A 24,495-nucleotide genomic window follows, 5' to 3' on the forward strand; every position below is an offset into this window, starting at 1 on the left:
AAAGTCAAAATCAAAACCCCCTCTCAGTCCATTAGATGCTGGGGCGAACAGGAAACTTCGCTGGGACTACTCTGCGACCTCGCATCTTTACCAGGAGGGTACGGTAGATGACTCACAGCTGGTCTAGGACAATCTAAGTAGCCCGCCTCAAGCCAGTTTACTTGATCTTTTGTACATTACCCTGAAGCAAATGGAGAGCGAAGGCAGATCAGAGAGCCGGAGAGCTAAGCAGGCAGCAAAGAAAATCCAGAGCTCTATGAGAAAAATGAATAAATTGTATGATGAGATGGCAGACAGGGACGCTCATGTTGAATAAAGAACGGGAAGGCTGGAAGACAATGTCAGTAGATGGCACTCATTCAAGGTGGCACAGGAGAAAATGGCAGAGGATGTCCAATGGAAATTGGAGGATTTTGAGAATCGTCAGAGACGAAATAACATAAGACTTTTGGGGGTTCCGGAAGGGGTCAAAGGGCAGGATGTCAGGTCATTTGTTATGAATCTGTTTAAGGGGGCTGTTCCTGAGTTGACGTCCTGGGAGTGGGAGAGTGAAGTCCAGAGAGCACACCGCTTCCCATTGACTCAAAAAAAAAAAATCTTATGGAGCATCTCAGCCTGCAAGACCTCGGGCAATCCTTGTCTATGTCGGTAATTTTCTCTTTAGGCAGGAGATTATGGAGAAGGCAAAACCAGAGGCTAGACGTACGTATGACGGGGATACCTTTTTTGCTCGTCCGGACTTCTGCCATGCTACTGTAGAAAGAAGGTGGAGAAGATTGCGCCCCTCCAAAGCTTAGGACATGAGGCCTATCTGTTGTATCCGGCAAGGCTCAAGATCATTGTTAAGGGGCATGTTAGAATGTTTTTTTCTGAAATCAAGGCCCAACAGTACCTGGCAGAATTAAAGGAGCAGAAGGGAGGATAGGGGGGGGGGTGTTTTTGTTTTTTTGTCTTCTCAGTAGATTTGTTCCAAATAGAGGGGATCTCCCCTAGGAATAGGTGGTATTAAGGGATACAAAGGGTGGAAGCTTTGGGAGGAGGGGGGGTTGCGACTGCTGCAGTCTAAGCTGTCACACATAGGTCATGAGTGACCTAATTGCCTGTATGGGGGGTGGGGGGATCTGGGGGGTAGTTTTAACTGGGGGTGGGATGGGGGCTCACACGGTATAGCACAGCACCAAGTCTGAGATGGTTGAGCAGTCATATGAGGTGTATCAGCAAAAGAATGAAACATTTTTCACAAGAGATGAGGAAATTACGTAGCAACATACTGGTTATCTGGATGGGACAGGTATACAACGTATTTTAATGAGTATAAGGATTGCTTCTCTCAACTTATGCAGGCTGAATGACCATCTGAAAAGACAGCGTGTTGCGGCCGCTCTGGGATTAATGCGGTTGGATTTTGTTTGTCTCCAGGAGACACATGTAGAAAGGACAAGGGGTTATTTAATGGAACAGCTGGGTTTTTTCTTGCTTGCACACTCGAAACAGGGGACTAAGACCAGAGGGGTGGCTATTTTGTCGAAAAGAAGGGATGTTAAGGTCAAAAGAAAGAAGGAAGATCAATGGGGTAGATGGGTCTTGGTGGAATGTATAATAAACGACCAAGTAGTTACTATAGGGTCGGTATACGGATCTACAGAGGATGATCCGGATGGGTTTGAATTCTTAGACTCAGAATTGGCTTCCTGGCCCGAGCCGATCATCATGGGTGGTGATTTTAACATAAACTGGGTTGGGGGTCTGGGCATGGAGTATGGGCAGCGCTATGGACGCCTGAAAAAAAAAACATGTCGAGCGATACTTAATCTGGCACATCATAACTCATTAATCGATGCATGGGCACAGTTGAATCCACTAGACGATGGAATTACCTATTATTCCGCTCCACATAAGGTGTGTGTCAGATTGGACTATTTCTTCATATCAAACTCTCTATTGTCAAAAAGTCAGATAGAGAAGTTCCCTTGCATGATCTCTGATCATAACCCGCTTGTTATAATATTAAAACTGACAGGCGGGGATAGGCGGGTGCGAACATGGACTTTTGAAAGAAGGCTGCTCAAGGACGATGGTTATCTTAAGCATATGAAGAACTGGATACTAACTTTCTGGGAGATTAATCGCGGTAGTACTTCCTCAGGAGTAATCTGGGACGCTTGTAAGGCTGGCATTCGTGGTGAGACATTAAGTTATAGTCTGCATAGACAAAACCAAGAGGAGATTAGATTTAATAAGTTGGTTCAAGCAGTCTCGGAGGCAGAGGAACAACTGATTTTGGCAATTCGGTCCGGCACCTCCCCGATCCGGCTCTTATAAATGTTGTGTACTAAAGCAGAGGTGAATGAGGGCTTTGCTATTAAGGCAGCTGCGACCTACTTAACCAAAAGGGAGCAATGCCATGAATTGAGCGAGTGCGTGGGACATATTCTCGCGGTCCGCACAAGACAGAGATCGGCTTTGGGAAAAATTAAAGCATTATCAGATGGTTAAGGAGGTACAGTCGTTGACGCCGAGGGGGTTAGGGAGGTATTTAGACAGTTTTATGCCAAACTATATTTTCCGCGGCACTTAACAGTCTCCCTTCAGGCAAGGCTGCGGGGCCTGCGGGGCCTGACCAGATTCCCATTGAATTTTATAAAACATTCCAAGCTGTAATACGCTGTAATACGTCTTGACCTGGTTGATACAATTTTACAGGCCCAGCTAGGAAACTGTGCCAGATTCTTGGACAGGCGCCGACATTGTTGTGATTCCAAAAAAAGGTAAATCACCTTTGGAACCAGGGTCATATAGACCTATCACCCTTATGAACTCGGATGCCAAGATCTTTTCTGAGGCAATGGCTCTTAGGTTGTGCAAGATTATAGGGCAATTGGTTAGTCCTATCCAACATGGTTTTATTCCAGGGAGGGGTACCGCACAGCACGTCCGCAAGGTTATCACCCTATTTGATGCCATGGAAGTCTCAGGAGACCTCATGGCGGTTATGTTTCTGGATGCAGAAAAAGCATTCGATCGGGTCTCCTGGAACTTTCTCTGGACAGCTTTAACTTGGTGTGGTATTGGGGAGGGGTTCATCAAGGCGATTCAGGCACTTTATCAATCCCCTACAGCTCGGCTTAGAATCAACGGAGGGTATACCTCGGCAGTGCAGATTAAACGGGGTACTCGACAAGAGTGCCCATGTTCACCTTTGTTATTTGCGGTATATATGGACCCGTTGATCCGCAAGCTGGAAGTAAATGATCAGATCCTTCCGATTAGGGTTCAGGGCCAAGTTTTTAAAACCCTGTTCTATGCGGACGATGCCGCGATAATGACTCCTTCTCCTATTAGTGCTATCCTGGAAGTAGAAAGGGAGGCTGCGATATTTGGTCGGATCTCAGGCTATGCGTTAAATGAGCCTAAAACACAGATTATTAAGAATAGTCAGGTGGTCTGCGATGATGTACGGGTAGTTAAATCTGCTGTGTACTTGGGGATTAGCATTTCAGCAGATCTGGATAAGATTGTGGATCAAAATATTGAACCTATAATGGCTAAAAGTAAGAAAGATCTTGATAGACTACACAACCTTCATCTCTCCTTGGTTGGGCGTTCTAATGTTGTGAAAATGATAATTCTGCCTAAATTCCTTTATTCATTTAGGACAATCCCACTGATTTTTGAAGGCAAATGGTTTGTTGCAATTGAACACCTAATTAACATATTTATCTAGGCGCAAGGGAAGATATAACTTTTCAACATAATGCACAGCAGCCACAATGCTCTACAACATAGCCAAAAGTTCTGGCTAAATACATAAGGTCCCAAAGGCGAGACCTATTCGCTATGCCAATGCTTGTTTTATTTGGCACTGATCCTTTTGTGGGCCCTTCAGTCTCTTTATTTCTGCACAGTCCTACTCCACCTGCTCCGCCTTGTGTGCTTTCTGCAAAATCAACTATACTTACAACAATCTAGAAGTGAATCACTCCAACAAAACATCTTTCAAACACACAAATCAGCACAATTACACTAATTACTGCCCTTCAATGCTCACCACACAATAATTACTTGAAACTGTAAAACCCCACCCTAAAAAGCGGTTGTCACAATTTTAGGTCTGTCACTGGTTGCATGTCAATATACGAAGCAGACATGCCCATCTTTGAAAGCGAAGGGTTCTGGTCCCCACATTTTTTTGCAAACATGAAGAGCGTCTGTCAGGTGGACAGCCAGTTACTCTTCACGTTCAGGTCAAGCAGTCAGGTGCTGTACAATAGCTACATGCACAAGCGTCTGGTTGCCCGAGCTGAAGTTTGCAGGGATGAGCATTTACACAGTTCTGTGGACGTGACCTAAGCCTGGCAAAGTGCTTGGAGGTCCTCTTCCTCATGACAAGGGGGCACGTTACTGATCGACTCGGACCTGGGTGCTTTGGTTTTAAACCCTGAAGTGTCCAGGCCGATTGTCCATCAGTAACGCCTAGACAAAAAGTTGGGCAGGGTCAACAGTGTCACTGACTCCATCCCACACTGTGCCACGTTGAGGCTGCCACCTCCTCTTACTGGCTCACCAAAGGTAAATCCTATAGTAACTTGGAGGCTTCCTTCCCAGTAGCCAAGATCAGTGCAGCAGCTGGTAAGTTTTCCTTTATTTTTTTTGTGTGCGTTTTGCACGCGCCTGTATGTATGACGGTATGTATATTAGTTTGGGCTGTGACTGGGTGTGTGAGTGAGTATGTGCTTGTGAATGGTGGGAGTATGTGTGCGAGCTTGCGAATGTATTGGGTGAGTGAGTATGTATGTAGATGGGTGAGTGTGAGTATGTATGTATGTGCACATGTGTAGGCTGCCCACCCCACCGCCTGCTCAAATTACCATCTCCCACTGATATCAAGGCTGAAAATATTGCCATACAATAAGATTACACCTTTCACGATAATATAAGGCAAGTATAACATTAATATAAACTCCACTCATTCTTACCATGGCAAGTTAGAATTCATGGAACTAAGAACAGCAAATATATACTACCTTACAATACACTGGCCAGTTGCTTTAGTAGGTGCAGCATTATTGGCCTTCGATACATTACATATTATATAGTGACCCCCACCTTTGCCACAGCACACTTCATTGAAATTAGAGATCCTACAACTTTTTGGCTGAATTATATACAATCCAGTCCCAGAAGGTGACACCCTCTTTGGTGTCCTGGGAGGAACAGCAGCATGTGTGGCGGTTTTATACAGTAATGCGGATTTAGACCTACTGCATGTGATGACAGTGCTGGCTCAGATGTAATGTTCTAAAAGCATGTGGAAATTATTTGCCAACAGCAGGACTACCGAGGACAAATGGACACTTGTGGAACTTACGCACAGTCTGGACATTTTTAAATTAGTGTCAATGATGGGTGCGGCCAATGACTTGAGGGTTCACTGGCGGACTAGCAGCGATTGGCTCGTGTGGGAATTGACACCAAAAAGCTGAGACTTCTTCACAAATTGGGATTATACGTCAAGCAGATGATGAAGCGGCTGTAACCAACACTGTATTCCTACACCTCCCAAAACCCTACGAAAACGTACCTCTGCTGCATAGCGCTTCCCGTTGATGCTGTGTTCAGAGCCTTCAGGCCGGTGCCTGTTCCCCCAGTGCAGGTGCAGCTGGGCCGCTGTGTACCGGAAGGGAAGACTACTGATGTACATGGTCGGGGGCAGGCTCATTGTTACTGCAAGGATGTAGAAAGGCACACAAGATAACAAGCACAATTGTGGCTTTGGTATGGTGGTATGATGGCTAATTCATTTTTTTTTATTGCAAGTACATACCACAAAGTAACCCAGAAAAAAATATATATATAGGTCTTTCACTTAAACATGATCGGCTTATGCTTGCAATACAAATTTTCCATTTAAAAACACATTTATGTCGCAGCCTTTCAGTTGTGCCATGAAGGTTATGGTTATTTTTTTTATGAAGGAGACAAGGGTAAATCGTCATCTAACCAAGCACTCAAATCCCTTAGCTGCAATGTTACAGTCTCTCTTTAACTCATTATAACAAACTTTATAAAGGAGTGGAGGCAAATTAAACATCCGTCATTTCAAATATATATGTTTTTTTTTTTTAAAGAACGCACTTTGAACCTGCTGAAGTGAAAGAAGAATTTTTGGGTGGGTGTGAACAATGTGTACAGACTGTGCAGGAGCTCAAAGTGAAGGGAGCCTATGGATAAAGTGGGCTGACCCATTGGCCCGTGCTGTTGTGCTGTGGTGGGCAGAAGCAAAATGTGAATGACAGTTTAACGGACCAATGGATAAAGCTCTCTTACGAACTGCCCCTCCATGTATGCCTATAATGAGGAAAACAATAGTGTGGCGAGGCAGTTAAAGCAGTGTTAAAAGCTAAACCTAAACCTTAGAGAATGCAGTAGATCATAAAAAGGAGTGCTGAATTGCTTCTAGCTCAGGCAGTGCCGAGGATAGTGGACGAGGTATGAGATCGGTTATCAGGGTCCTGCCATCCGTACTCCTTTTGCTAGGGGTGACTTTTCGAAATCTGAAAGCTAGGTACCAATGAGAAATATGACTCAGCTAAAAGCCTCTCAGGCTTGTACCCGAGTAGACTGTGCAAGGCCCCCATGGTACACCCAAGCATGGGATGGGTTTGGATAACATGATCCTCATCATTGGGGCATTGAAGTCCTGTGCAGCAGGAGCCACCATTACTAACCGTAGGCCCCTGGCTCGCACCCGGATTGGTCGTTGCAGCACACAGAGGGTGTGGGGGGTTGGGTGGATGAGCTTGATCGCAAAATATAAACCAATGACATACCCTGATGCCATTCTTCCTGGTTAAAGAAAATGGGAAATAAGGCCCTTATTTTGAGCCCAACGGGTCTGGCTGAGACCACATCCTCTTAAATAAAGTATTTCCTCTACCTCTAAACAAGGTCAAAGAATAAAGAAGTGGGTGGCTGAGGAAAGCACCAGCATCACACATTTCCCTACAACCTCTGCCCGTATTCTGTACTTTCATGCCATTAGAGGGGGGTAAAACTAAATTATCATTCACCAAGGTCAATTTTCATAAAAGATGGAGTGCCTCCAGTCCAATGTCCATATACATTTTGTTGCCAAGTGTGTTAGGATCCGTATTTTTTACAATTTTAAGTTAACATTCAAGTTGCAACAAAATGTATATGAACGTTGGACTGGATGATCTGAGCCCTGCTATGCCAACAGATACAGGGTCCACTCTACTTTTCATCCTTTAAAGATTGACGAATTTAGTACTATTACATTGGCTTATATTAATGTAGTATTTACAACAAAAACTGGGATATTAACTACTGAACAAAAAGAAGTAATTATTCACCATAATCTCTCAAACATTTTCCAAGATCACCCAAAGTTCCTCTCACCCACCTGCTCTCTTGCCCAACTACCCTCCTGTCGGTCAATGGAAGGATGGAGTTAGCCAGGACACACTGCCTTAAAAAGCTGTTAGGTGCTATGTCAATTACTGATCAGGCTTTTGTAGGATTGGCTCAAACTCAGCTTCTGTCGGCTACAAGAAATGGATACAGATGTTCTCACTTTCACCCAATTCCCTCCCTAATGGAGGGACCTGCTCCGCAGTGTCAAGTACAACAGTGTTTCTCTCCAGTCGCTTCAGGAATGCAGTTTTCACCGTCCTGGACATGGACTAAATTCCCCTCCAGCCTCACAATTGTAAGAGTCTGTTGAAATCCACACTGCAGGCATTCTTGGACTAGACCAGTGGCTCTTAATTTTTTGACTTCTGTGGACTTAATCATAACTGGAATCTGGGGACCCCACTTGATCATTATTGGAATCTGGGAACCCTGTTGAGTCGTTGTAATCCAGGGACCTGGATCAATTAGCCTGAGCAATTTCCAGGATTTGAACCACAAAACAATATACATAGACAAGCAATCATCAACCAAAAACACAATTGATGAAATATTTTGTTTAATTCACAAAAGCCCCCACACCCCAAAAAAATAAAATAAATACATTCTGTGGGAAGATGTAGCTTTTTTAAAATTCCATCTAGGCCAACCATTGCCCCTACTATATCCAGCTTGATGCACTTGCACTGCTCCCATGAATCAATGTGAGGATACCAACTTAATTTTTACCCTCCAATTTCAAATTCCTTCACATTTACTGAACATTTTAAAATTCTGAATTTAACATTTTGTTTTTTTAAATTTATATACACTTTATTATTCTGTTAACATTTTATTTTGAAAGCAGTCGCGGACCCACCCACAGTAAGTGTTGTGGTCCCCCAATGTTCCCTGGACCACAGGTTAAAAAACTGGTCCACTACACCATTTACTGTCAACGTCAGCAGGGTCAATCTAACCCCTACACAGATCTCCAATACGCTAACAGTGAATCAATCGTCTATGTAGGGCAGCTTCAAGCCGAGCACGGGATCCAGTGTGGGTTCCCTTTCCTGCTGGCACAATCTGTTTAAGGATGGAATTACAACATTCGAACCCTGGTGTCAGCGTGTAAGTGGCAGTGAGTACCCCATCGAAATGAAGAGATTGGCACTTTGGTGTCTGGTCTATACTGTGCAGCTCAGCTCTCTTCCTGTGATGAAAAAATAAATCTAAATGGGGCTCCTCACTGGGAGTCTACGCGGTGACAGCCGAGTAACGCTGCAGCACTGCTCTCATTTTGGTTCAACTCTATATTCTTTTCTGAGTTACACATACCATCGCATGTGAGCTACAGGTTGGCGAAGAGCATTGAGATAAGCAAATGGGAAACACATTTATAACAAGTAAATAATACAATGCAAATCCGTCCACCCAATGGCCCCAGCGATTGCCATGTTAGCCCTCGAATGGGATAGACGCAACGCAAATACCTTTAGCAAGCATGCCTTTACCATGTATGTACCTTTACCACGCAAGGTAAGTATAGTTAAGGTAAGTGTATATATCATTTAGGGTTTGTGGTGGGTAGTGGTAAAGGATAGTAAGGGTATTTTTATGGTTTGAGGTGGGTACTACTATAGTACTAGGTGGGTAGTACTATAATGTGTTAAGTGTAACTTTTGGGTTTAGGGGCGGGTAGAGGTATAGGGTGGCAGTAGTAAGTTTAGGGTTTTGATTTCGGTAGGGATATAGAGTGGGAAGGGTAATTTTAGGTTTTAGGGGCTGGTAGGGGGTATAGGATGGTAAGGATATTTTTCTGTTAAGGGTATGGGGTGCAAAAGGTAATTAAAAAAAAGTTGGGAGTGGTTTCCTCCACTCCTACAAAATAAATAAGACTTTATACATACATATACACATATATATAGATATATACACATATATATAGATATATACACATATAAATATTGTTGTAATCTATATCTTAAGTTCTATGGTATGGTCCACCACCCCTCTCCTCAGGCCTATGTTGGTATGGCCGACTGGAGAGGTGACAGTAGAATGTTGACAACCTAAGGTTCTAGTGCGAGGAGAGCGGATGACTGGAATAAACAGAGTTGTCTTTACCTCATGCCTGATGACTCTTTCGTCATTGTAACACTGGCGACGGATCTGCGGAGGGGGCAGCCGGTCATTACCCCTTTCTTTGGACTCTCCTGCGCATGGTTGGGAAACCTGTGTTCTTGTTCACCCCTATCGTGGGGTTTACTGCAGCCTTTTCACGGAGCGTCTGTCGTCTTAATGGTGGTGTATCCGGCCAGGGAGGAGGTTCCTAGTGTGCTGGTGAAGAAGTGTCGACTTCTGTTGGCGTGCCGGCCACTTCACATTCACTCAGAACTCCTTCTTTCTCCACCTGTATCGGAGGACCAGCGGCGTGTGGAGGGTTCCTGAGGAGAGCGCAGCTTCCGGGTGCTGTTCGGCTGCGGAGTCACGTGTGCAACCAGCTGGCTTTCCCCTGTCAGCGGAGTCAGGAAACGTTGTTGTGACACGCCTCTTCCTTGGAGCAGCCGGCGCACCAGTAGTCAGTGATCCGGCTAAAGGCATTCTTGTACGGAGCTTGTTTTCAGCCTCTACAGCCAGCCAGCTTCTTCCTGTCAGGTCCGCCGCGCGCTCTGTGTGGCTTGAGCGTCCAGCCTGCGGTGAGCGGGTTGAAGGAGAGCGGGTTTGGGGTTTCCCTGGCTGTAGTGTTCTGCCGGTATCAGCCTACAGAGAGCCAGCGTCGCTTCTCAAGTAAGATCTTTGTTACGGCAAAAGCTGCGTCTTCACTGTGACAGGCACACATGTTCGTGCCTTCCTGGTATTTTCTACGCTGTGATACGCACACACTGTGCGTGCCTTGTCATCATTTTCCTATGTTGTGGCAAGATGATAATGTGCGATGTGCCATGTTTCCTGCGCTGTGAGGCACACACATGTTGCGTGCCCCCTATCAGTATTCCGGAGCAAGTTCCAGTACATGCTGGTTTCTAAAGGAGGAAGATAACTTTTGTCTGCGCATCCTTTGATAACTTTACAGTGGTGTTCTGGCGTTGAGGGAACTGTCTCTCCTCCTGGGGTTTTATGCCCGGCTTCTCAGGTGCCGTGTGTCGCGGTTCCTCTCTTTAGGGTCTAGTTTGGGGTAGGGTCCTAGGTCCCAGGGCTTGTCACTGTCTCAGGGTGAGTTTATTGTGTAGTTTTCCTTTCCCCCTTCTGCACTGTGACTGGTGAGTGTGAACACCCTCTGTGGAATTGCTTAGTACCCCAGCCTTTATTTCCTGTAGCACATAATGGGTACTCCGGGGATGAGTCAACCACCATCTTTTCTTAATGACTGTGACGATCCGGAAATCCATTGGAAGGATTGGACTAAACTGTTTGAATCCTATTTGATTGCCATGGGGGGGGGAGAGGTTTTCTCCGTTGCGTAAACAGCATATACTTTTACATAATTTGGGGGTTCATGGACGCAAAGTCTATGAGACTCTTCCAGAGCCAGGGTTGGATGAGGAGGATGACGCGAATGTGTACGACATCACCTTGATGAAGTTGGAGCTTCATTTTGGTGACAAGGTCAATGTGGTGCTTGAACGCCATAAATTTTTTAGCAGAGTGCAAGGAAAGGGCGAATCTATAAATAATTACATAGCAGCCTTAAGAGGGCTTACGCAATTGTGTGATTTTGGTGACCTTAACGATTCGTTGATCAGGGATCAACTGGTAAGGTGTACGAACAGAGGGAGGGTGCAAGAAAAGTTACTTGCAAAAAACCCTTCTTTAAAGGATGCCATTTCCATTGCTCAATCTATTGAGCATACTGCTAAGTGTGTAAGGGAGATGAAAGTAAAAGAGGACGTAGTGGCGCCCATTCAATGTGAAGGATTTGAAGGGGAGGTAGGCAAAGTTGGCCTTAGGGAAAGCGTAAAAAATACCCCCATCAGAAAAGAGGGTCAGAATTTGAAATGTTTCAGGTGTGGAAGCAATAACCACTTAGCTAACAGTCCTTTTTGTTCGGCACGAGGTGTTCTATGTAAAACATGTAATAGAAGAGGACACTTGGCCAGAGTGTGTAGGGACGGGATAGGTAAAACCTCTAGTTTGGGCAATCCTGTTGGGGAAACTCAGGCAAGATTCATTTTCCAAGTTAAGGATAGTCAAGAGACTAGTAAGCCTAACCATCCCAAATGCATCATACACATAGACAGTAAGGCCATTGAGATGTATGCGGATTCGTGCTCACCTTTTACGTTAATAAATGTGACAGATTTTGAGAAGGTGCTGGGGTGTAGTAAGAGTTTGCTTAGCACTCCCGACATATCCCCGGAGGGGTACACCAGAGACCCTATTCCCCTTGTGGGCATGTTGAGTAGCCACATCGAATTTAAGGGTAGATCTATGGTGGGCAAAGTGTATGTGGTTGAAAGGGGTGCGAACCTTCTGGGGTGGCAACACCAGAAGGTACTGGGTATTATCTTAGACCCCAACAACAAGGACCAGGTCATCTTAGTTGACATCCCCATCAACAACAAAAACAAGTCCCTACAAGAAGCTTTTCCTGACTTGTTTACGGAGAGGTTAGGAAAACTAAAGGATTTTCAACATAGAATAAAAGTGAAGAAAGGTGCCAAACCTGTTGTTCAGAAAGCGCGCCCTGTGCCGTTGCGTCTGAGGGAAGTCCTAAAAAATGAGCTGGATAAATTGTGCGATTTGGGCGTAATTCAACCTATTGAGTCGTCGGAATGGTTGGCCCCTCTGGTTCTAGCTTCGAAAGCTGATGGCAAGGGTATCAGGGTTTGTGTGGACTTACGCAGCCTCAACGATAACATCTGGGTAGAGAGGTTTCCCCTACCTAATATAAACGAGATGCTGTGCACTATGGGCAAAGGATGTTTCTTTTCAGTCATTGATTTGTCCATGGCCTACCACCAGGTCGAGTTACACCAGGATTCGAGACCACTTACAGCATTTTCCTCGCCGTTTGGGGCCTACATGTTTGTGAGGATGCCATTTGGGCTTGCATCTGCGGCCTCGATTTTTCAAAAAATTATGCAGCAAGTGTTGAATGGCGTAAAAAACACCCTCTGTTTCCAGGACGACATTTTGATGTATGGGGAAACGGAAGATGAGCATGATACTATTTTAAACACAGTGTGCCAAAGGTTGTCCAGTGCCGGATTAACTGTTAAACTCGACAAATGCAAAATCAAAGTGACCTCTGTGGATTACTTAGGTCACACTATATCTAAAGAGGGTTTTAAGCCTAAATACAGTTTGATTCAGGCCGTCAGGGAGTCTCAGAATCCTACTAGCAAAGAGGAGCTGAAATCATTTCTGGGTTTAGTCGAGTACATGTCGAAGTATGTGAAGAATTTTGCTGACCTGTGTGATGAGTTGCGTGAACTGTTAAAAAAAGAGAAAGAATTTATTTGGGAGGAAAGACACAGCAGGGCAGTGGAGTTAATAAAGGAGCGCATCATAGAGTCACCTGCGCTAGGATCATTTGACCCTCTAAAGAAAACCTTTCTCACCACGGATGCATCCAACAAAGGTCTGGGTGCGATGTTATCCCAAAAGAGCCAGGGGCAAGATACCATTATAGCGTTTGCGTCGAGATCCCTCAACTCGGCGGAAAAGAACTATTCGGTCATCGAAAGGGAGGCGTTGGCCTGCTTCTGGGCGGTGAACCATTTTAAGTTTTTCTTGTGGGGGATACAATTTGTCATACACACTGACCACAAGCCTTTGACTTTTATGTTCTCCCCGAAAAGTGTACAGAACAATTCTCCACGCATTTCTAAGTGGGTTCTAGGCCTACAAAATTATTGTTTCAAGGTGGAGTACCTGCCTGGTCCAGAGAATGTAATCGCTGATTACCTATCCAGGTCACCATTACCAGAGTTTTCCAGAGAGGTACAGTTAGACACACCCATTTTATCTTTGCATCTTTCGTCCTTGACAAAGGAAGAATGGGACGCAGGTGTGAAGGAGGACAAGGAGATGAGCATCCTCAGACAGTTCATCCTCAATGGGTGGCCGGAGAACCGTTCACAACTTCCGGAGGAAGTAAAAGACTTTTGGGAAGTGAGGTATGAACTGTCATTGGTGTCAGATGTGATACATCGAGGGGACAGAGCAGTTCCTCCCAGTAATTTGAGGGACAAGATAATTGAGCTGGCCCATGAGAGACACATCGGTAGGAGCCTCACTAAGAACAAAGTCAGAAACTATTTCTGGTTCCCTAAGATGGACTCTATGATTGAGCACAAAGTAAAGGAATGCAATAGCTGTGCCAATAGCGACAAAAGTAAAATCACACGCAAAGCCCTTTTGTCTCCGGTAGAGGTTCCGGAGGTTCCTTGGACCAAGTTAGCAGTTGACATCATAGGGCCCATGGATGTCCTAGGGTCCCAAAAGAGATTCATGTTCGTTCTAGTGGATTACACTTCCCATTGGGTAAATTTTAAGTTTACTCCGCAAACCACCACAAACAACCTTATCTCATTTTTGAAGAATATTTTTGCGTATGAAGGTATTCCGGCAACTTTGGTTACCGACAATGGGGTGCAGTTTACCTCTGAGGCCATGAATACGTTTTTGGTAGAGCTAAACATAAAACATGAGAAAACTGCACTCTACTGCCCAAGAGCCAATGGGTTGGTGGAAAGGACTAACAGATGGATTAAAGAACACATTCAATTGGCCATTTCCAGTGGGTTCAAGGTTGAAGATTCATTGAGAGAGTGCATATGGGCATACCACACCACACCCAATCTCATCACGGGAGTGTCACCGTTTGTGTGCTTAAGAGGAAGGGAACCCTGCACCAAAATGAACCCATACTGGTTGAGGGGTGGGGACAAAGTGGTGCAAGTTCCGGGGGTGAGTAGAGAGTTGAGATCTCAACATCAAAGGAAATACAAAAGGTTGGTACGACCAGACGCATGGGGTCAGACCACGAGAGTTCAAGGTCAGCTCCACAGTGGCGGTTAAAAGGCCAACACATGTACAACCGGGCTTGAGCAAGTACCATACTCATCAAAAGGTAGAGAAAGATGGAAAGAATGTGGTTCGCCTAGACAATGGTCAAACGTGGAGTAAGGACAGAGTAGCGGGCGTTTCCTAACCTTAAAAGAAAAATGGTGTTCGTAATATGGCCTTTTTGTTCTAATGCAAAATGTCTTGTTTCCCCCAACTTTAAAAGAAATGGTGTTTGCAATATAGCGTATTTGTTCTAATGCAAAATGTCTTGTTTCCCCTATATAAGGAGATGTGTTGTAATCTATATCTTAAGTACTATGGTATGGTCCACCACCCCTCTCCTCAGGCCTATGTTGGTATGGCCGACTGGAGAGGTGACAGTAGAATGTTGACAACCTAAGGTTCTAGTGCGAGGAGAGCGGATGACTGGAATAAACAGAGTTGTCTTTACCTTATGCCTGATGACTCTTTCGTCATTGTAACATCCATTGTGCTTTGCACACGTGGGCTCAGATCCCACCCTGGTCGCCAATAAATGAAGTAATGACAGACGCCAAGAGTGAGTAAATTCTTCTTTATTCTTCTATCAATATAGCTGCACCTCCAGCTTGCCACTGGTGTTAACCTAGTCAGGCTCTCTGTCAACATTCCACGAGAGCCTTCACTCCAACATTCTAAGAAGGTACCACAAGTGTGGGGAGTGTGGGGGGAACCGGGGTGTACCAACAGGGGAAGGATACAACACATATACACATATATATATATATAGATATATACATATATATATTATATATATATATATATATATATATATATCTCGATCCTACCAAGTTTAAACCACCCTCGAGATTCATTCCGCTAACCACCAGAGACTCAGTGGATGTCTATAATGAACTTGTTGTGAATGACTTAAAAAATTTAGAGAAGTGCACAAGTGTTAAATATAAAGCACTGACTAAACACCAACGAGAATATTCTGCATTGGGGACTAGACTTGCGACAGATGACACCTGTATAGTGCGCAATGCTGATAAAGGCGGCAACATTGTCCTGTGGGACAGGAGTAGCTACCTTGCAGAGGCACAGAAACAACTGAATAACTCCAGTAACTATGTTAAGATCAAAGAGAATACCATGCATTCAAGCTATAAAATGTTCAATGATCAACTTTATGTTTGGTATAGTCAATGTTTGCTTACACGTGATGAATTAGCGTTTTTGAAAATTGTCAATCCTGTTGTGCCAGTATTCTACCTGATCCCCAAGGTGCATAAGAGTAAACAGAACCCCCCAGGTCGGCCGATTATTTCTGCCATAGGGGGGGCATTTGAGAACACATCTAGATTCATCGATTCTTTCTTATGTCCCTTGGTGCGGATTTTACCAGCTTTTATTCAGGACACGGGTGATTTTTTGAAAAAGATTTATGACCTTCCCTGAGAAGAAGACCTTTTGTTGGTAACAATAGATGTGGTTGCATTATATACCAGCATTAGACATGAGGACGGCCTCAAGGCTGTTAAACATTTTTTGGGCAATCGACCAATTAAACTATGGTCCCATACACAAATGCTGCTTTCTATGATCTCCACCTGTTTGAAAAATAACTAACTTTTTCCTCTTCAATGACCAACTGTACCATCAGATCTGTGGTACAGCGATGGGCACCTGCTTCGCCCCCAGCTATGCTAATTTGCATATGGGCTGGTGGGAGGAGCAGGTGGTCAAGGTCAGTCATCAAAGTGAATGGGAGGAAAATGTGCTACTTTGGAGTCGCTATATCGACGACCTTTTTATCATATGGAAGGGGTCGGAGAAAGCAGCCCAAGATTTCATTAAGAGGTTGCAAATTAACAACTTGAATCTAAGCTTTACTAGCTTAATCAGTAAAACCGAAGTAAATTTTCTAGACCTCACGATCTATATCAGAGAGGGGAAAGTGCAAACTAAATTGTTCAGAAAACCTACCTCGACGAATACACTGCTGCACGCTAAGAGTTTCCATCCGTATAGCCTGATTAGAAGCATCCCGTATGGCGAGAGTATAAGTACTATCCGGAATTGCAGAGAGGGGGTAGTCATTGAACAAGAGCTTTCCTGTCTGCATAACCGCTTTAAGGCTAGAGGTTACACAGACGAGGTCATTGAGCAAGCGATTACAAGAGCCAAAAAGAGAACTAGAGAGGATATTCTGTTCAATGAGAGTCGGAGTCAAACCAACCAAAAAAGCGGTAAAAATAATGAAATACGGATGATCACAACTTATAACAAAAGCCATAAACAGATCAGGGGCATTCTCTCCAAACATGGGCACTTAATTCGCAATGATCCCTTACTGGGGAAATTTGTTCAGAAAAAAACCGCGTTGACCTTCAGAAAAGCTCGCTCTTTCAAACAGATGTTAGTGACAAACATGGTTACATCAAAAAAGCAAGTGCCTATAGGCAGTGCCTGGCTGACGAGAAGAGCAAGCTTTATGAAATGTAACAAATGCAAAGCCTGCAGCCATGGTAAAAATACCACCTCTTACACATTAGGCCTCTCTAAAAGAACCAAAAAAATCAAGGGATGCCTTTCAAGTAAGACGGATTGTGCTGTCTACGTCCTGCAATGCCCGTGTGGCATGCGGTACGTGGGCAGCACAATCCATCCTGCCCATAAGAGGATCTTACAGCATTTGAGGGCCATTAAAAATGGGGACAGGACATATCCTGTGGCCCGCCACTTTGAATCTCACCATGAGAAGAATGAGAAAGGCCTGTCTTACTTTGTCATTGATTGTGTACCGCCAAATGTAAGAGGGGGCAATCGAGAAAAAATATTGAGGCGACTCGAATCAACCTATATCCTTGCACTCAATACACGAACCCCCACAGGTCTTAATATTGAGGAAGATCTAATTACACATCTTTAAAGGACCTGTACAATATATATATGGAATAGCAGCAACAATCCCCCTCGATTGTGTTTTAAACTTTTGAGTTGTTTTTTTGGTTCCTTTTGCACTGCACACACTTTGTTGTTGAGTATCGTCTAGAGCAGGGGTCTCCAACGAGTAGCTCGGGAGCTACTGGTAGCTCGTCAGTACCTTCAAAGTAGCTCTCTGAGGTGAAGTTAAGCCCAGTATCAATTTCAGAGAGTAGGTGCCTATTAAGGAAGGCAACACTGATCATCTCAAGACCCTAAGAGTGACAGCCAGCCAAACGTATCACAGTAACTCATACTAACACTCAAACACACACTGGGCCAGCTTATAGGACCTGCTACATGACAGTCTGTATCCAATCTCAATATAATTAAGCCACAAGAAGATTGACCATGTTGTAGTCCCTCCTTTATCAGTCACAACATGTGTGTGAACAGTGCACCATCAAAAAAGTATGGCAGCAGTAGCCTGAGCTGTAATCAGTGCTGACCCACCAAAGTGCGGGACTGCAGGAGTCAGAGTGAAAATGTGTCAGTGAGATGCATGATCAGCTCAAGACCTGAGGAGAACAGGGTATGATCCAGACCAGAGAAAATTAAGAGATTCATCAACATTTATCTGTGTGACCATAATAAACACTATTGCTTCTTGAAACTATGCCTGGTGCCAAGAACCGCCAAATATATATGCTAGCCATCATAAGAGTGTTATATTTGGCATCATTGTGTCCATTCCTGACATAATAGTGCCAGTGGCATAATAATGGTCATCCTTGACTATTTTAGTATTTTTAGTCTAGTTGTGGTATGCTGGCAGCCATCATAGACCTACTTTGAGCATGACTGGCCTATAGGTACCTATTCCTGGCATATTAATGGTCATGGCTGATATGTGGTCTTATCCCTGATCCTTCTGGTTTCCAGCCTTGGCACAAATGTGGCCCTAGTATAATGGTGGGCATTACTGGCATAATCCAGGCATCCGTGGTGCTATAGTGAGCATCCATTCTGACATAATGGGGTAACCCACAATTGTCCACAGACCTGGGCAACGATTGGTATAGGAAAAAACAGTCCTAGGCTTCTTTAAAGCTACAATTCAGTTATGACAAACATTCATTAGTTAAAGGGCATCCGGTACATATAGAATTAGCATTGTATCATTAATGTACCACCATTTCTTTACAATGCAAACAAGTATATCCTCAAAAGACACAAAGGCGCAAAATATCGCTCCAATAGTGACCGTTTATTAGTCAGTTACTTTTATAACAGATCACCATATTCAGTGCTCCAAAAAGAGAAAGAGGCTGCTCCAAGGGGAGTGTGAAAAAGGAAAGTGCTTGTGAGGTAGGACAGATATAAAAGAGGGGAACCCAAAAGGCAAATTCAATAACCAATCAATTGCATATTCTGGTATCCTTAGTAAAACTAGTCGTGGTTCATAATGGCACCAGTTTTACAGATAGGCCTGTCCCTTATGGATTTACAGATATTAATTTCCTGATTTTCTGATAATGCACAGAGAACATTCATCTGTGAAAAGGATGGCTGGGATGATATCAGGTACAGGCCCACTGGGGGAGAGTGTCGACGTTTCGACCCTGGTGCAATGAGGGTAATTTATATCCTCTGCAGGCGGGTCTTCCTCAGGGGCTGCATCCTGACTGTACCTCACCCTAGGTTGCCTCCCCACCCCCGTCCTGAGGAAGACCCGCCTGCAGAGGATATAAGTTACCCTCATTGCACTTGGGTCAAAACGTCAACACTCTTCCCCCAATGGGCCTGTACCTGATATCATCCTAGCCCTGCCTTTTTCACAGATTAATGTTCTCTGTGCGTCATCATAAAATCATGAAATGAATATTTGTAAATCCATAAGGGACAGGCCTAGCTGTAAAACTGGTGCCACTATGAACCACGAACAGTTTTACTAAGGATACCAGAATGTGCAATTGATTGGTTATTGAATTTGCCTTTTGGATTCCCCTCCTTTATATCTGTCATACCTCACAAGCACTTTCCTTTTTCACACTCCCCTTGGAGCAGCCTCTTTCTCTTTTTGGAGCATTGAATATGGTGATCTGTTATAAAAGTAAGTGAATAATAAACAGTCACTATTGGAGCGATATTTTGTGCCTTTGTGTCTTTTGAGGATATACTTGTTTGCATTGTAAAGAAAATGGTGATACATTAATGCCCTTTGACTAATGAATGTTTTTCATTACTGAATTGTAGCTTTAAAGAAGTCTAGGACGATTGTTTCCTATACCAATGGTGAGCATCCATGGCATATGACTGTAATACCTGGGAATTCAAAGTAGTCTGTCCATATGAGGCATTTGTACATGGGAGTACATGATGATAATGACAAGCTGATGTTTTGAGTCTATGCATTTCTCAAAAACTGAAAACTGATATTTTAAAGGTAGTTTTAGTTTTCAAAAATAGGGTTTCTTCTGTAAAATTGAGTTTGTTTGCCCACAGTGGAAAGTAGTATTAGATAGGAAATGTGCATTTTCAGAAACTGGTGAATGATAATTCAAGCTGAGCTGGGGAGATGTACTGCTGTGGTTATGTCCTTTGTGCCACTGGGCATGTCAAGATTTGAATGTTACTTCATAAGTCAAGAGGAGGCATTTAATATTAAAGAACTTTTTCCCAGCATTTCTGCTGGTAACCGCACTTGGTATCCTTGGGTGGTAACTACTGAAAATCTTGCTTTGGGTGGTCATAGTGTAGTCACTATTTTACAGGTATAAAATTTACTAGTAGCTCGGGAAGACTTGCCTTGAGCAGAAGTAGCTCTCACTACAGAAAAGGTTGGAGACCCCTGGTCTAGAGTAAGACATGACCAATGGGCTACTTTGTTTAAAAAGTAAATCGAATGGGCTTAAATTGCTAATCATGCAAAATGTGAAAAATGACAAATTGTCGATTTGAAGATAACCACATGGATCTGCGTAGTACACGTGTTGATAACGTTACGATAATATCTGCTATCAGGAATTGCATTAATCAGGAATAATCAGGGCACTTGCCCGCTTTTGTTTCTCTTGGGGGAGGCATGACATGAGATGTGCTTTTACAGGATTTTTTCTTATAAGTATTACGATTTGCATGATCAATTGTGCACTATAGAGCCAAGAGTTTTCTTTCCCGTTGGACTACGAGTCTGTCTTTTAATGCACTAATGTTGTAGTCCCGTCACGTGACTTGTCACGAGCACGGAAAATTATGTAAATAAGGAGTTTGAGTTTAAATGAATTGTTGGTGATCAAGCCTGCAGGGCCAGTAGATAGTTATAGTTAGGACCGAGTTTCCATAGGAAATCTGAAAATTCTATTTTGAATAACTTGAACGCCGGTTGACGAATCCTCGCGAATTTTCAAAACTAATGGGGCGCTCCGCTCAGCTCGTACCCTGAAAGTCTCGGGGTGATTCGTCAAGCGGGGGCTGAGAAAAAAGGGGGGTCCCAAAACGTGTTTTCCCCATGCATTTTCCCATAGGACCTTTAGTCGAGGGTACAGCCCGAACGGCTGAACAGAATTACTTGAAATTTGGCAAAGAGGTGGTCCTCAGGTCAGTTCAGATAACTATAACTCGCGCGACCGCCACTCTATCACAAGGATGATGTCATCAGTGATGTTCTGAGTGATGTCACTGACCATGTCATGAGTGATGTAATATGTGACGTCATCAGCAGTGGATTGCGGGCACGCGAGTTATAGTTATCTGAACTAATTATAACGGGGGAATTTCAATGGTTTTTTACGAGTGAAATGTCCAGCTAACTATAACATGTGTGAAACCTATGGTTTTTTAAGTGAATTTGCAAGGTTTTTTAAATGCTAATTCCTAACTATAACATGTGTGAAACCTATGGTCTTTTAAGTGAATATATATATATATATATATATATATATATATATATATATTCACTGAAAAAACTATAGGTTTCAGGGGCGTTATAGTTAGCTAGACTGTTCGATCGTATAAAACCATTGAAATTCCCGCGTTATAGTTAGTTCAGCTAACTATAACTCGCGCGCCCTCAATTCACTGCTGATGACGTCACATATTACATCACTCATGACATGGTCAGTGACATCACTCATGACATCACTGATGACATCTCAGATGACATCACTGATGACATCATCCAGTGAATGTGTGTTTTTCTGAAAATTACATATGTTTTATATATGTATATCTCAAGGTCGATGGAAGAATAAATGGGTATATAAGTGTCTAAATGGATAATTTGTTTTTGAAAAATTGATTGTATAACTGACTGATTAAGTGTATCTTAGTGAATACATGGCTTAGTGAGTAATGTTTAAATATGTAAATATCTGTATCAGTCTCTCACTTTGTGTATAAGTGGCTGCATGGGTTGGTGAGTAGCTACATGAGTGTCTATATAGGTTATTAGTTGGTTTTTTGAGTATCAGTATGAGTGTCTGTATGGTTCGGTGGGGGGTATTACGTAGTGCATAGGTGCATGAATGAGTGACTCACTGTTTGTATGTGTTGAAGACAGCATGTGTGTAGGACTGTATGGGTGGATGAGTGTGTGCATGGGTGTGTTAGTGAGTGAATGACTGTCTCAATAGTGTCTTTATGAGTAACTACATATGTTTTAAACTAGTATATGTGACTATTGGTGTATATAAGTGAGTATATGTGAGAGTGAGAGATTGGAAGAGTTCCTGTATGAATAAGTATGTGTTTCTATAAGTGATTGTTTAAAAGACTAAGTATGTGTACGTTTCTGTAGAAGTAAGTATGGTGGTGTGTGTATAACTGTATATGCAAGCAAATGGAGGTTTGATTCTTTATTAGCATGAGTGACTATGTATGTGAGTAACTCTATGGATGAGTGGCGTTGTGTAACAGGATGTATAGGTGTATGAGTACATATGATGTGTGAGTAGATGTATGAGTGACTGTATAGGACTGTTGGTGAATGAGTGGATGTGTATGGGGATCTTAGAATTACTGAATAGGTTGTTGTAACTGGTATTGGTATGTCCATTGTTTTGAAAATTTTAGTTTCTATTTGTGAATGTGTGTATCAAAGGTTTTATTAGGGGGAGAGGAGATCTGCCACTCTATCACAAGGATGATTTCATCAGTGATGTCATCAGTGATGTCATTTGAGATGTCACTGACCATGTCATGAGTGATGTAATATATGAAGTCATCAGCAGTGCATTGAGGGCGCGCGAGTTATAGTCAGCTGAACTAACTATAACGCGGGAATTTCAATGGTTTTGTACGAGTGAAAAGTCCAGCTAACTATAACGCCCCTGAAACCTATGTTTTTTTCAGTGAATTTTTAAGGTTTTTTAAATGCTAATTCCTAACTATAACGTGCCTGAAACCTATGTTTTTTTCAGTGAATTTAAAAGGTTTTTTAAATGCTAATTTCTAACTATGCCTACAGAGATAGGACATGTGAAGAAAGAAGAAAAAACGCACAGAAAGAAAAAAAAAGAAATGCAGAAAGAAGCAACAGAAGTCCTCAAAGACGAAGAAAAGTGCAGGAAGAAGGATAACGTGCAGAAAGAACAAACAGAAGAGCAGAAAGAAGCCTTGTTGCAAAATCATCCTGTACCCTCAACTTTTTCAGATGGATATTGGTGGTAACTGAGTCTAACTAACCAGTCCTAGAGCCAGTGCTATGTTAAAAGACACTCAGAATACAGTGAAAACACCTACATACACTAGGGAACACTATGCGTTGGGATCCCCCTGTGATTAGCATGACCTCCTCTGTAAGCCCCTAGTATATAATAGGGCAGGGGATTAAAACTACCTCTTAAAACGCGCCACAGGGCGTGTTTGCACACGTCACCTCAGGCCCCGTCCCCTCCCTTCCCCACTGTGTAAACACGCCCTGTGGCCGTTTTCAGTTAGGAGATCAAGTCCCCTTGAATCCTGAGGGTCCCTAGGGTCCAACTAGCCCACTAGGTACCTCCAGTAAGCGCCACAGAGCTGCGTTGCAGAGAGGTGTAAAAAGTGGCACAGCCTGGACCTCCTCTCTGCAACGCAGCTCAGTGGCGCTTACTGGAAGCACCTGGTGGGCTAGTTAGCCCCCAGGGGCCCTCAGGATTGAAGGGGAATTATTTCCCCAACTTAAAACGCGCCATAGGGCTTGTTTGCACACGTCACCTCAGGCCCCGTCCCCTCCCTTCCCCACGGTGTAAACATGCCCTGTGGCCGTTTTAAGTTGGGAGATTAAGTCCCCTTGAATCCGGAGGGTCCCTAGGGGCAAAAAAGCCCACTAGGTACGTCCAGTAAGCACCATTGCAGAGAGGTGTAAAAAGGGGCACAGCCTGCACCACCTCTCTGCAACGCAGAGCAGTGGTGCTTACTGGAAGCACCTGGTGGGCTAGTTGGCCCCCAGGGTCCCTCAGGATTGAAAGGGAATTATTTCCCCAACTTAAAACGAAACACAGGGCGTGTTTGCACACGTCACCTCAGGCCCCGTCCCCTCCCTTCACCACTGTGTAAACGCGCCCTGTGGCCGTTCTAAGTTGAGAGATTAGGTCCCCTTGAATCCTAAGGGTCCCTAGGGTCAAACTAGCCCACTAGGTACCTCCAGTAAGCGCCACAGAGCTGCGTGGCATAGAGGTGTAAAAAGGGGCGTGGCCTCAGAACACCTGTCTGCAACACAGCTCCCTGGCGCATACTGGCGATATATGTTGAGCCAGTTGGCCCTCAGGGACCCTCAGTATTGAAGGGGCATTAATTCCCCAACTTACAATTGGCCAGGGGGCGCGTTTGCAGAGTGCCGGTCTTTTTTTTTTTTTTTTTTTTTTTTTTTAAGAAGGAGGGCTGTGTGCCCCCCCCCTTTCTTTTTCTAATTTATTGGCCCTGGGGTCCCCATCCCCCAGGGCCTGCACCCTAATTTTTTTTGTTGAAAAAAATTAATTTGGAAGGGGGCCGCGTGACCCCCCACTCAAGTTTTTAATCGGCCCCGGGGACCCCAACCCCCGGGTCATGGCCTTTTTTTATTTATTCTTTAGGAGGGGGCTGCGTTGCCCCCCTCCTCAGGCCACTTATGGCCCCAGGGACCCCATCCCCCCGGGGCCGGCCTTTGTTTTTTATTATTTAAAAAAAATATATATTTATAGAAGC

General features: G+C 43.8%; 1 protein-coding gene across 1 annotated transcript in view; it reads right to left on the minus strand.

Moving 5' to 3' along the window:
• LOC146859935 (carbonic anhydrase 12-like) overlaps positions 1-24,495 on the minus strand; it is a 309,381-nt gene that overhangs the window by 87,171 nt on the left and 197,715 nt on the right. The window contains exon 4 of the mRNA XM_085643677.1: positions 5,582-5,724. Within this exon, the coding sequence (XP_085499803.1) occupies positions 5,582-5,724 (143 nt within the window). The remainder of the gene's footprint in view (positions 1-5,581; positions 5,725-24,495) is intronic.

This window comes from Triturus cristatus, chromosome 3_1 (assembly GCF_964204655.1).
Source record: "Triturus cristatus chromosome 3_1, aTriCri1.1, whole genome shotgun sequence".
Taxonomy (NCBI): domain Eukaryota; kingdom Metazoa; phylum Chordata; class Amphibia; order Caudata; family Salamandridae; genus Triturus; species Triturus cristatus.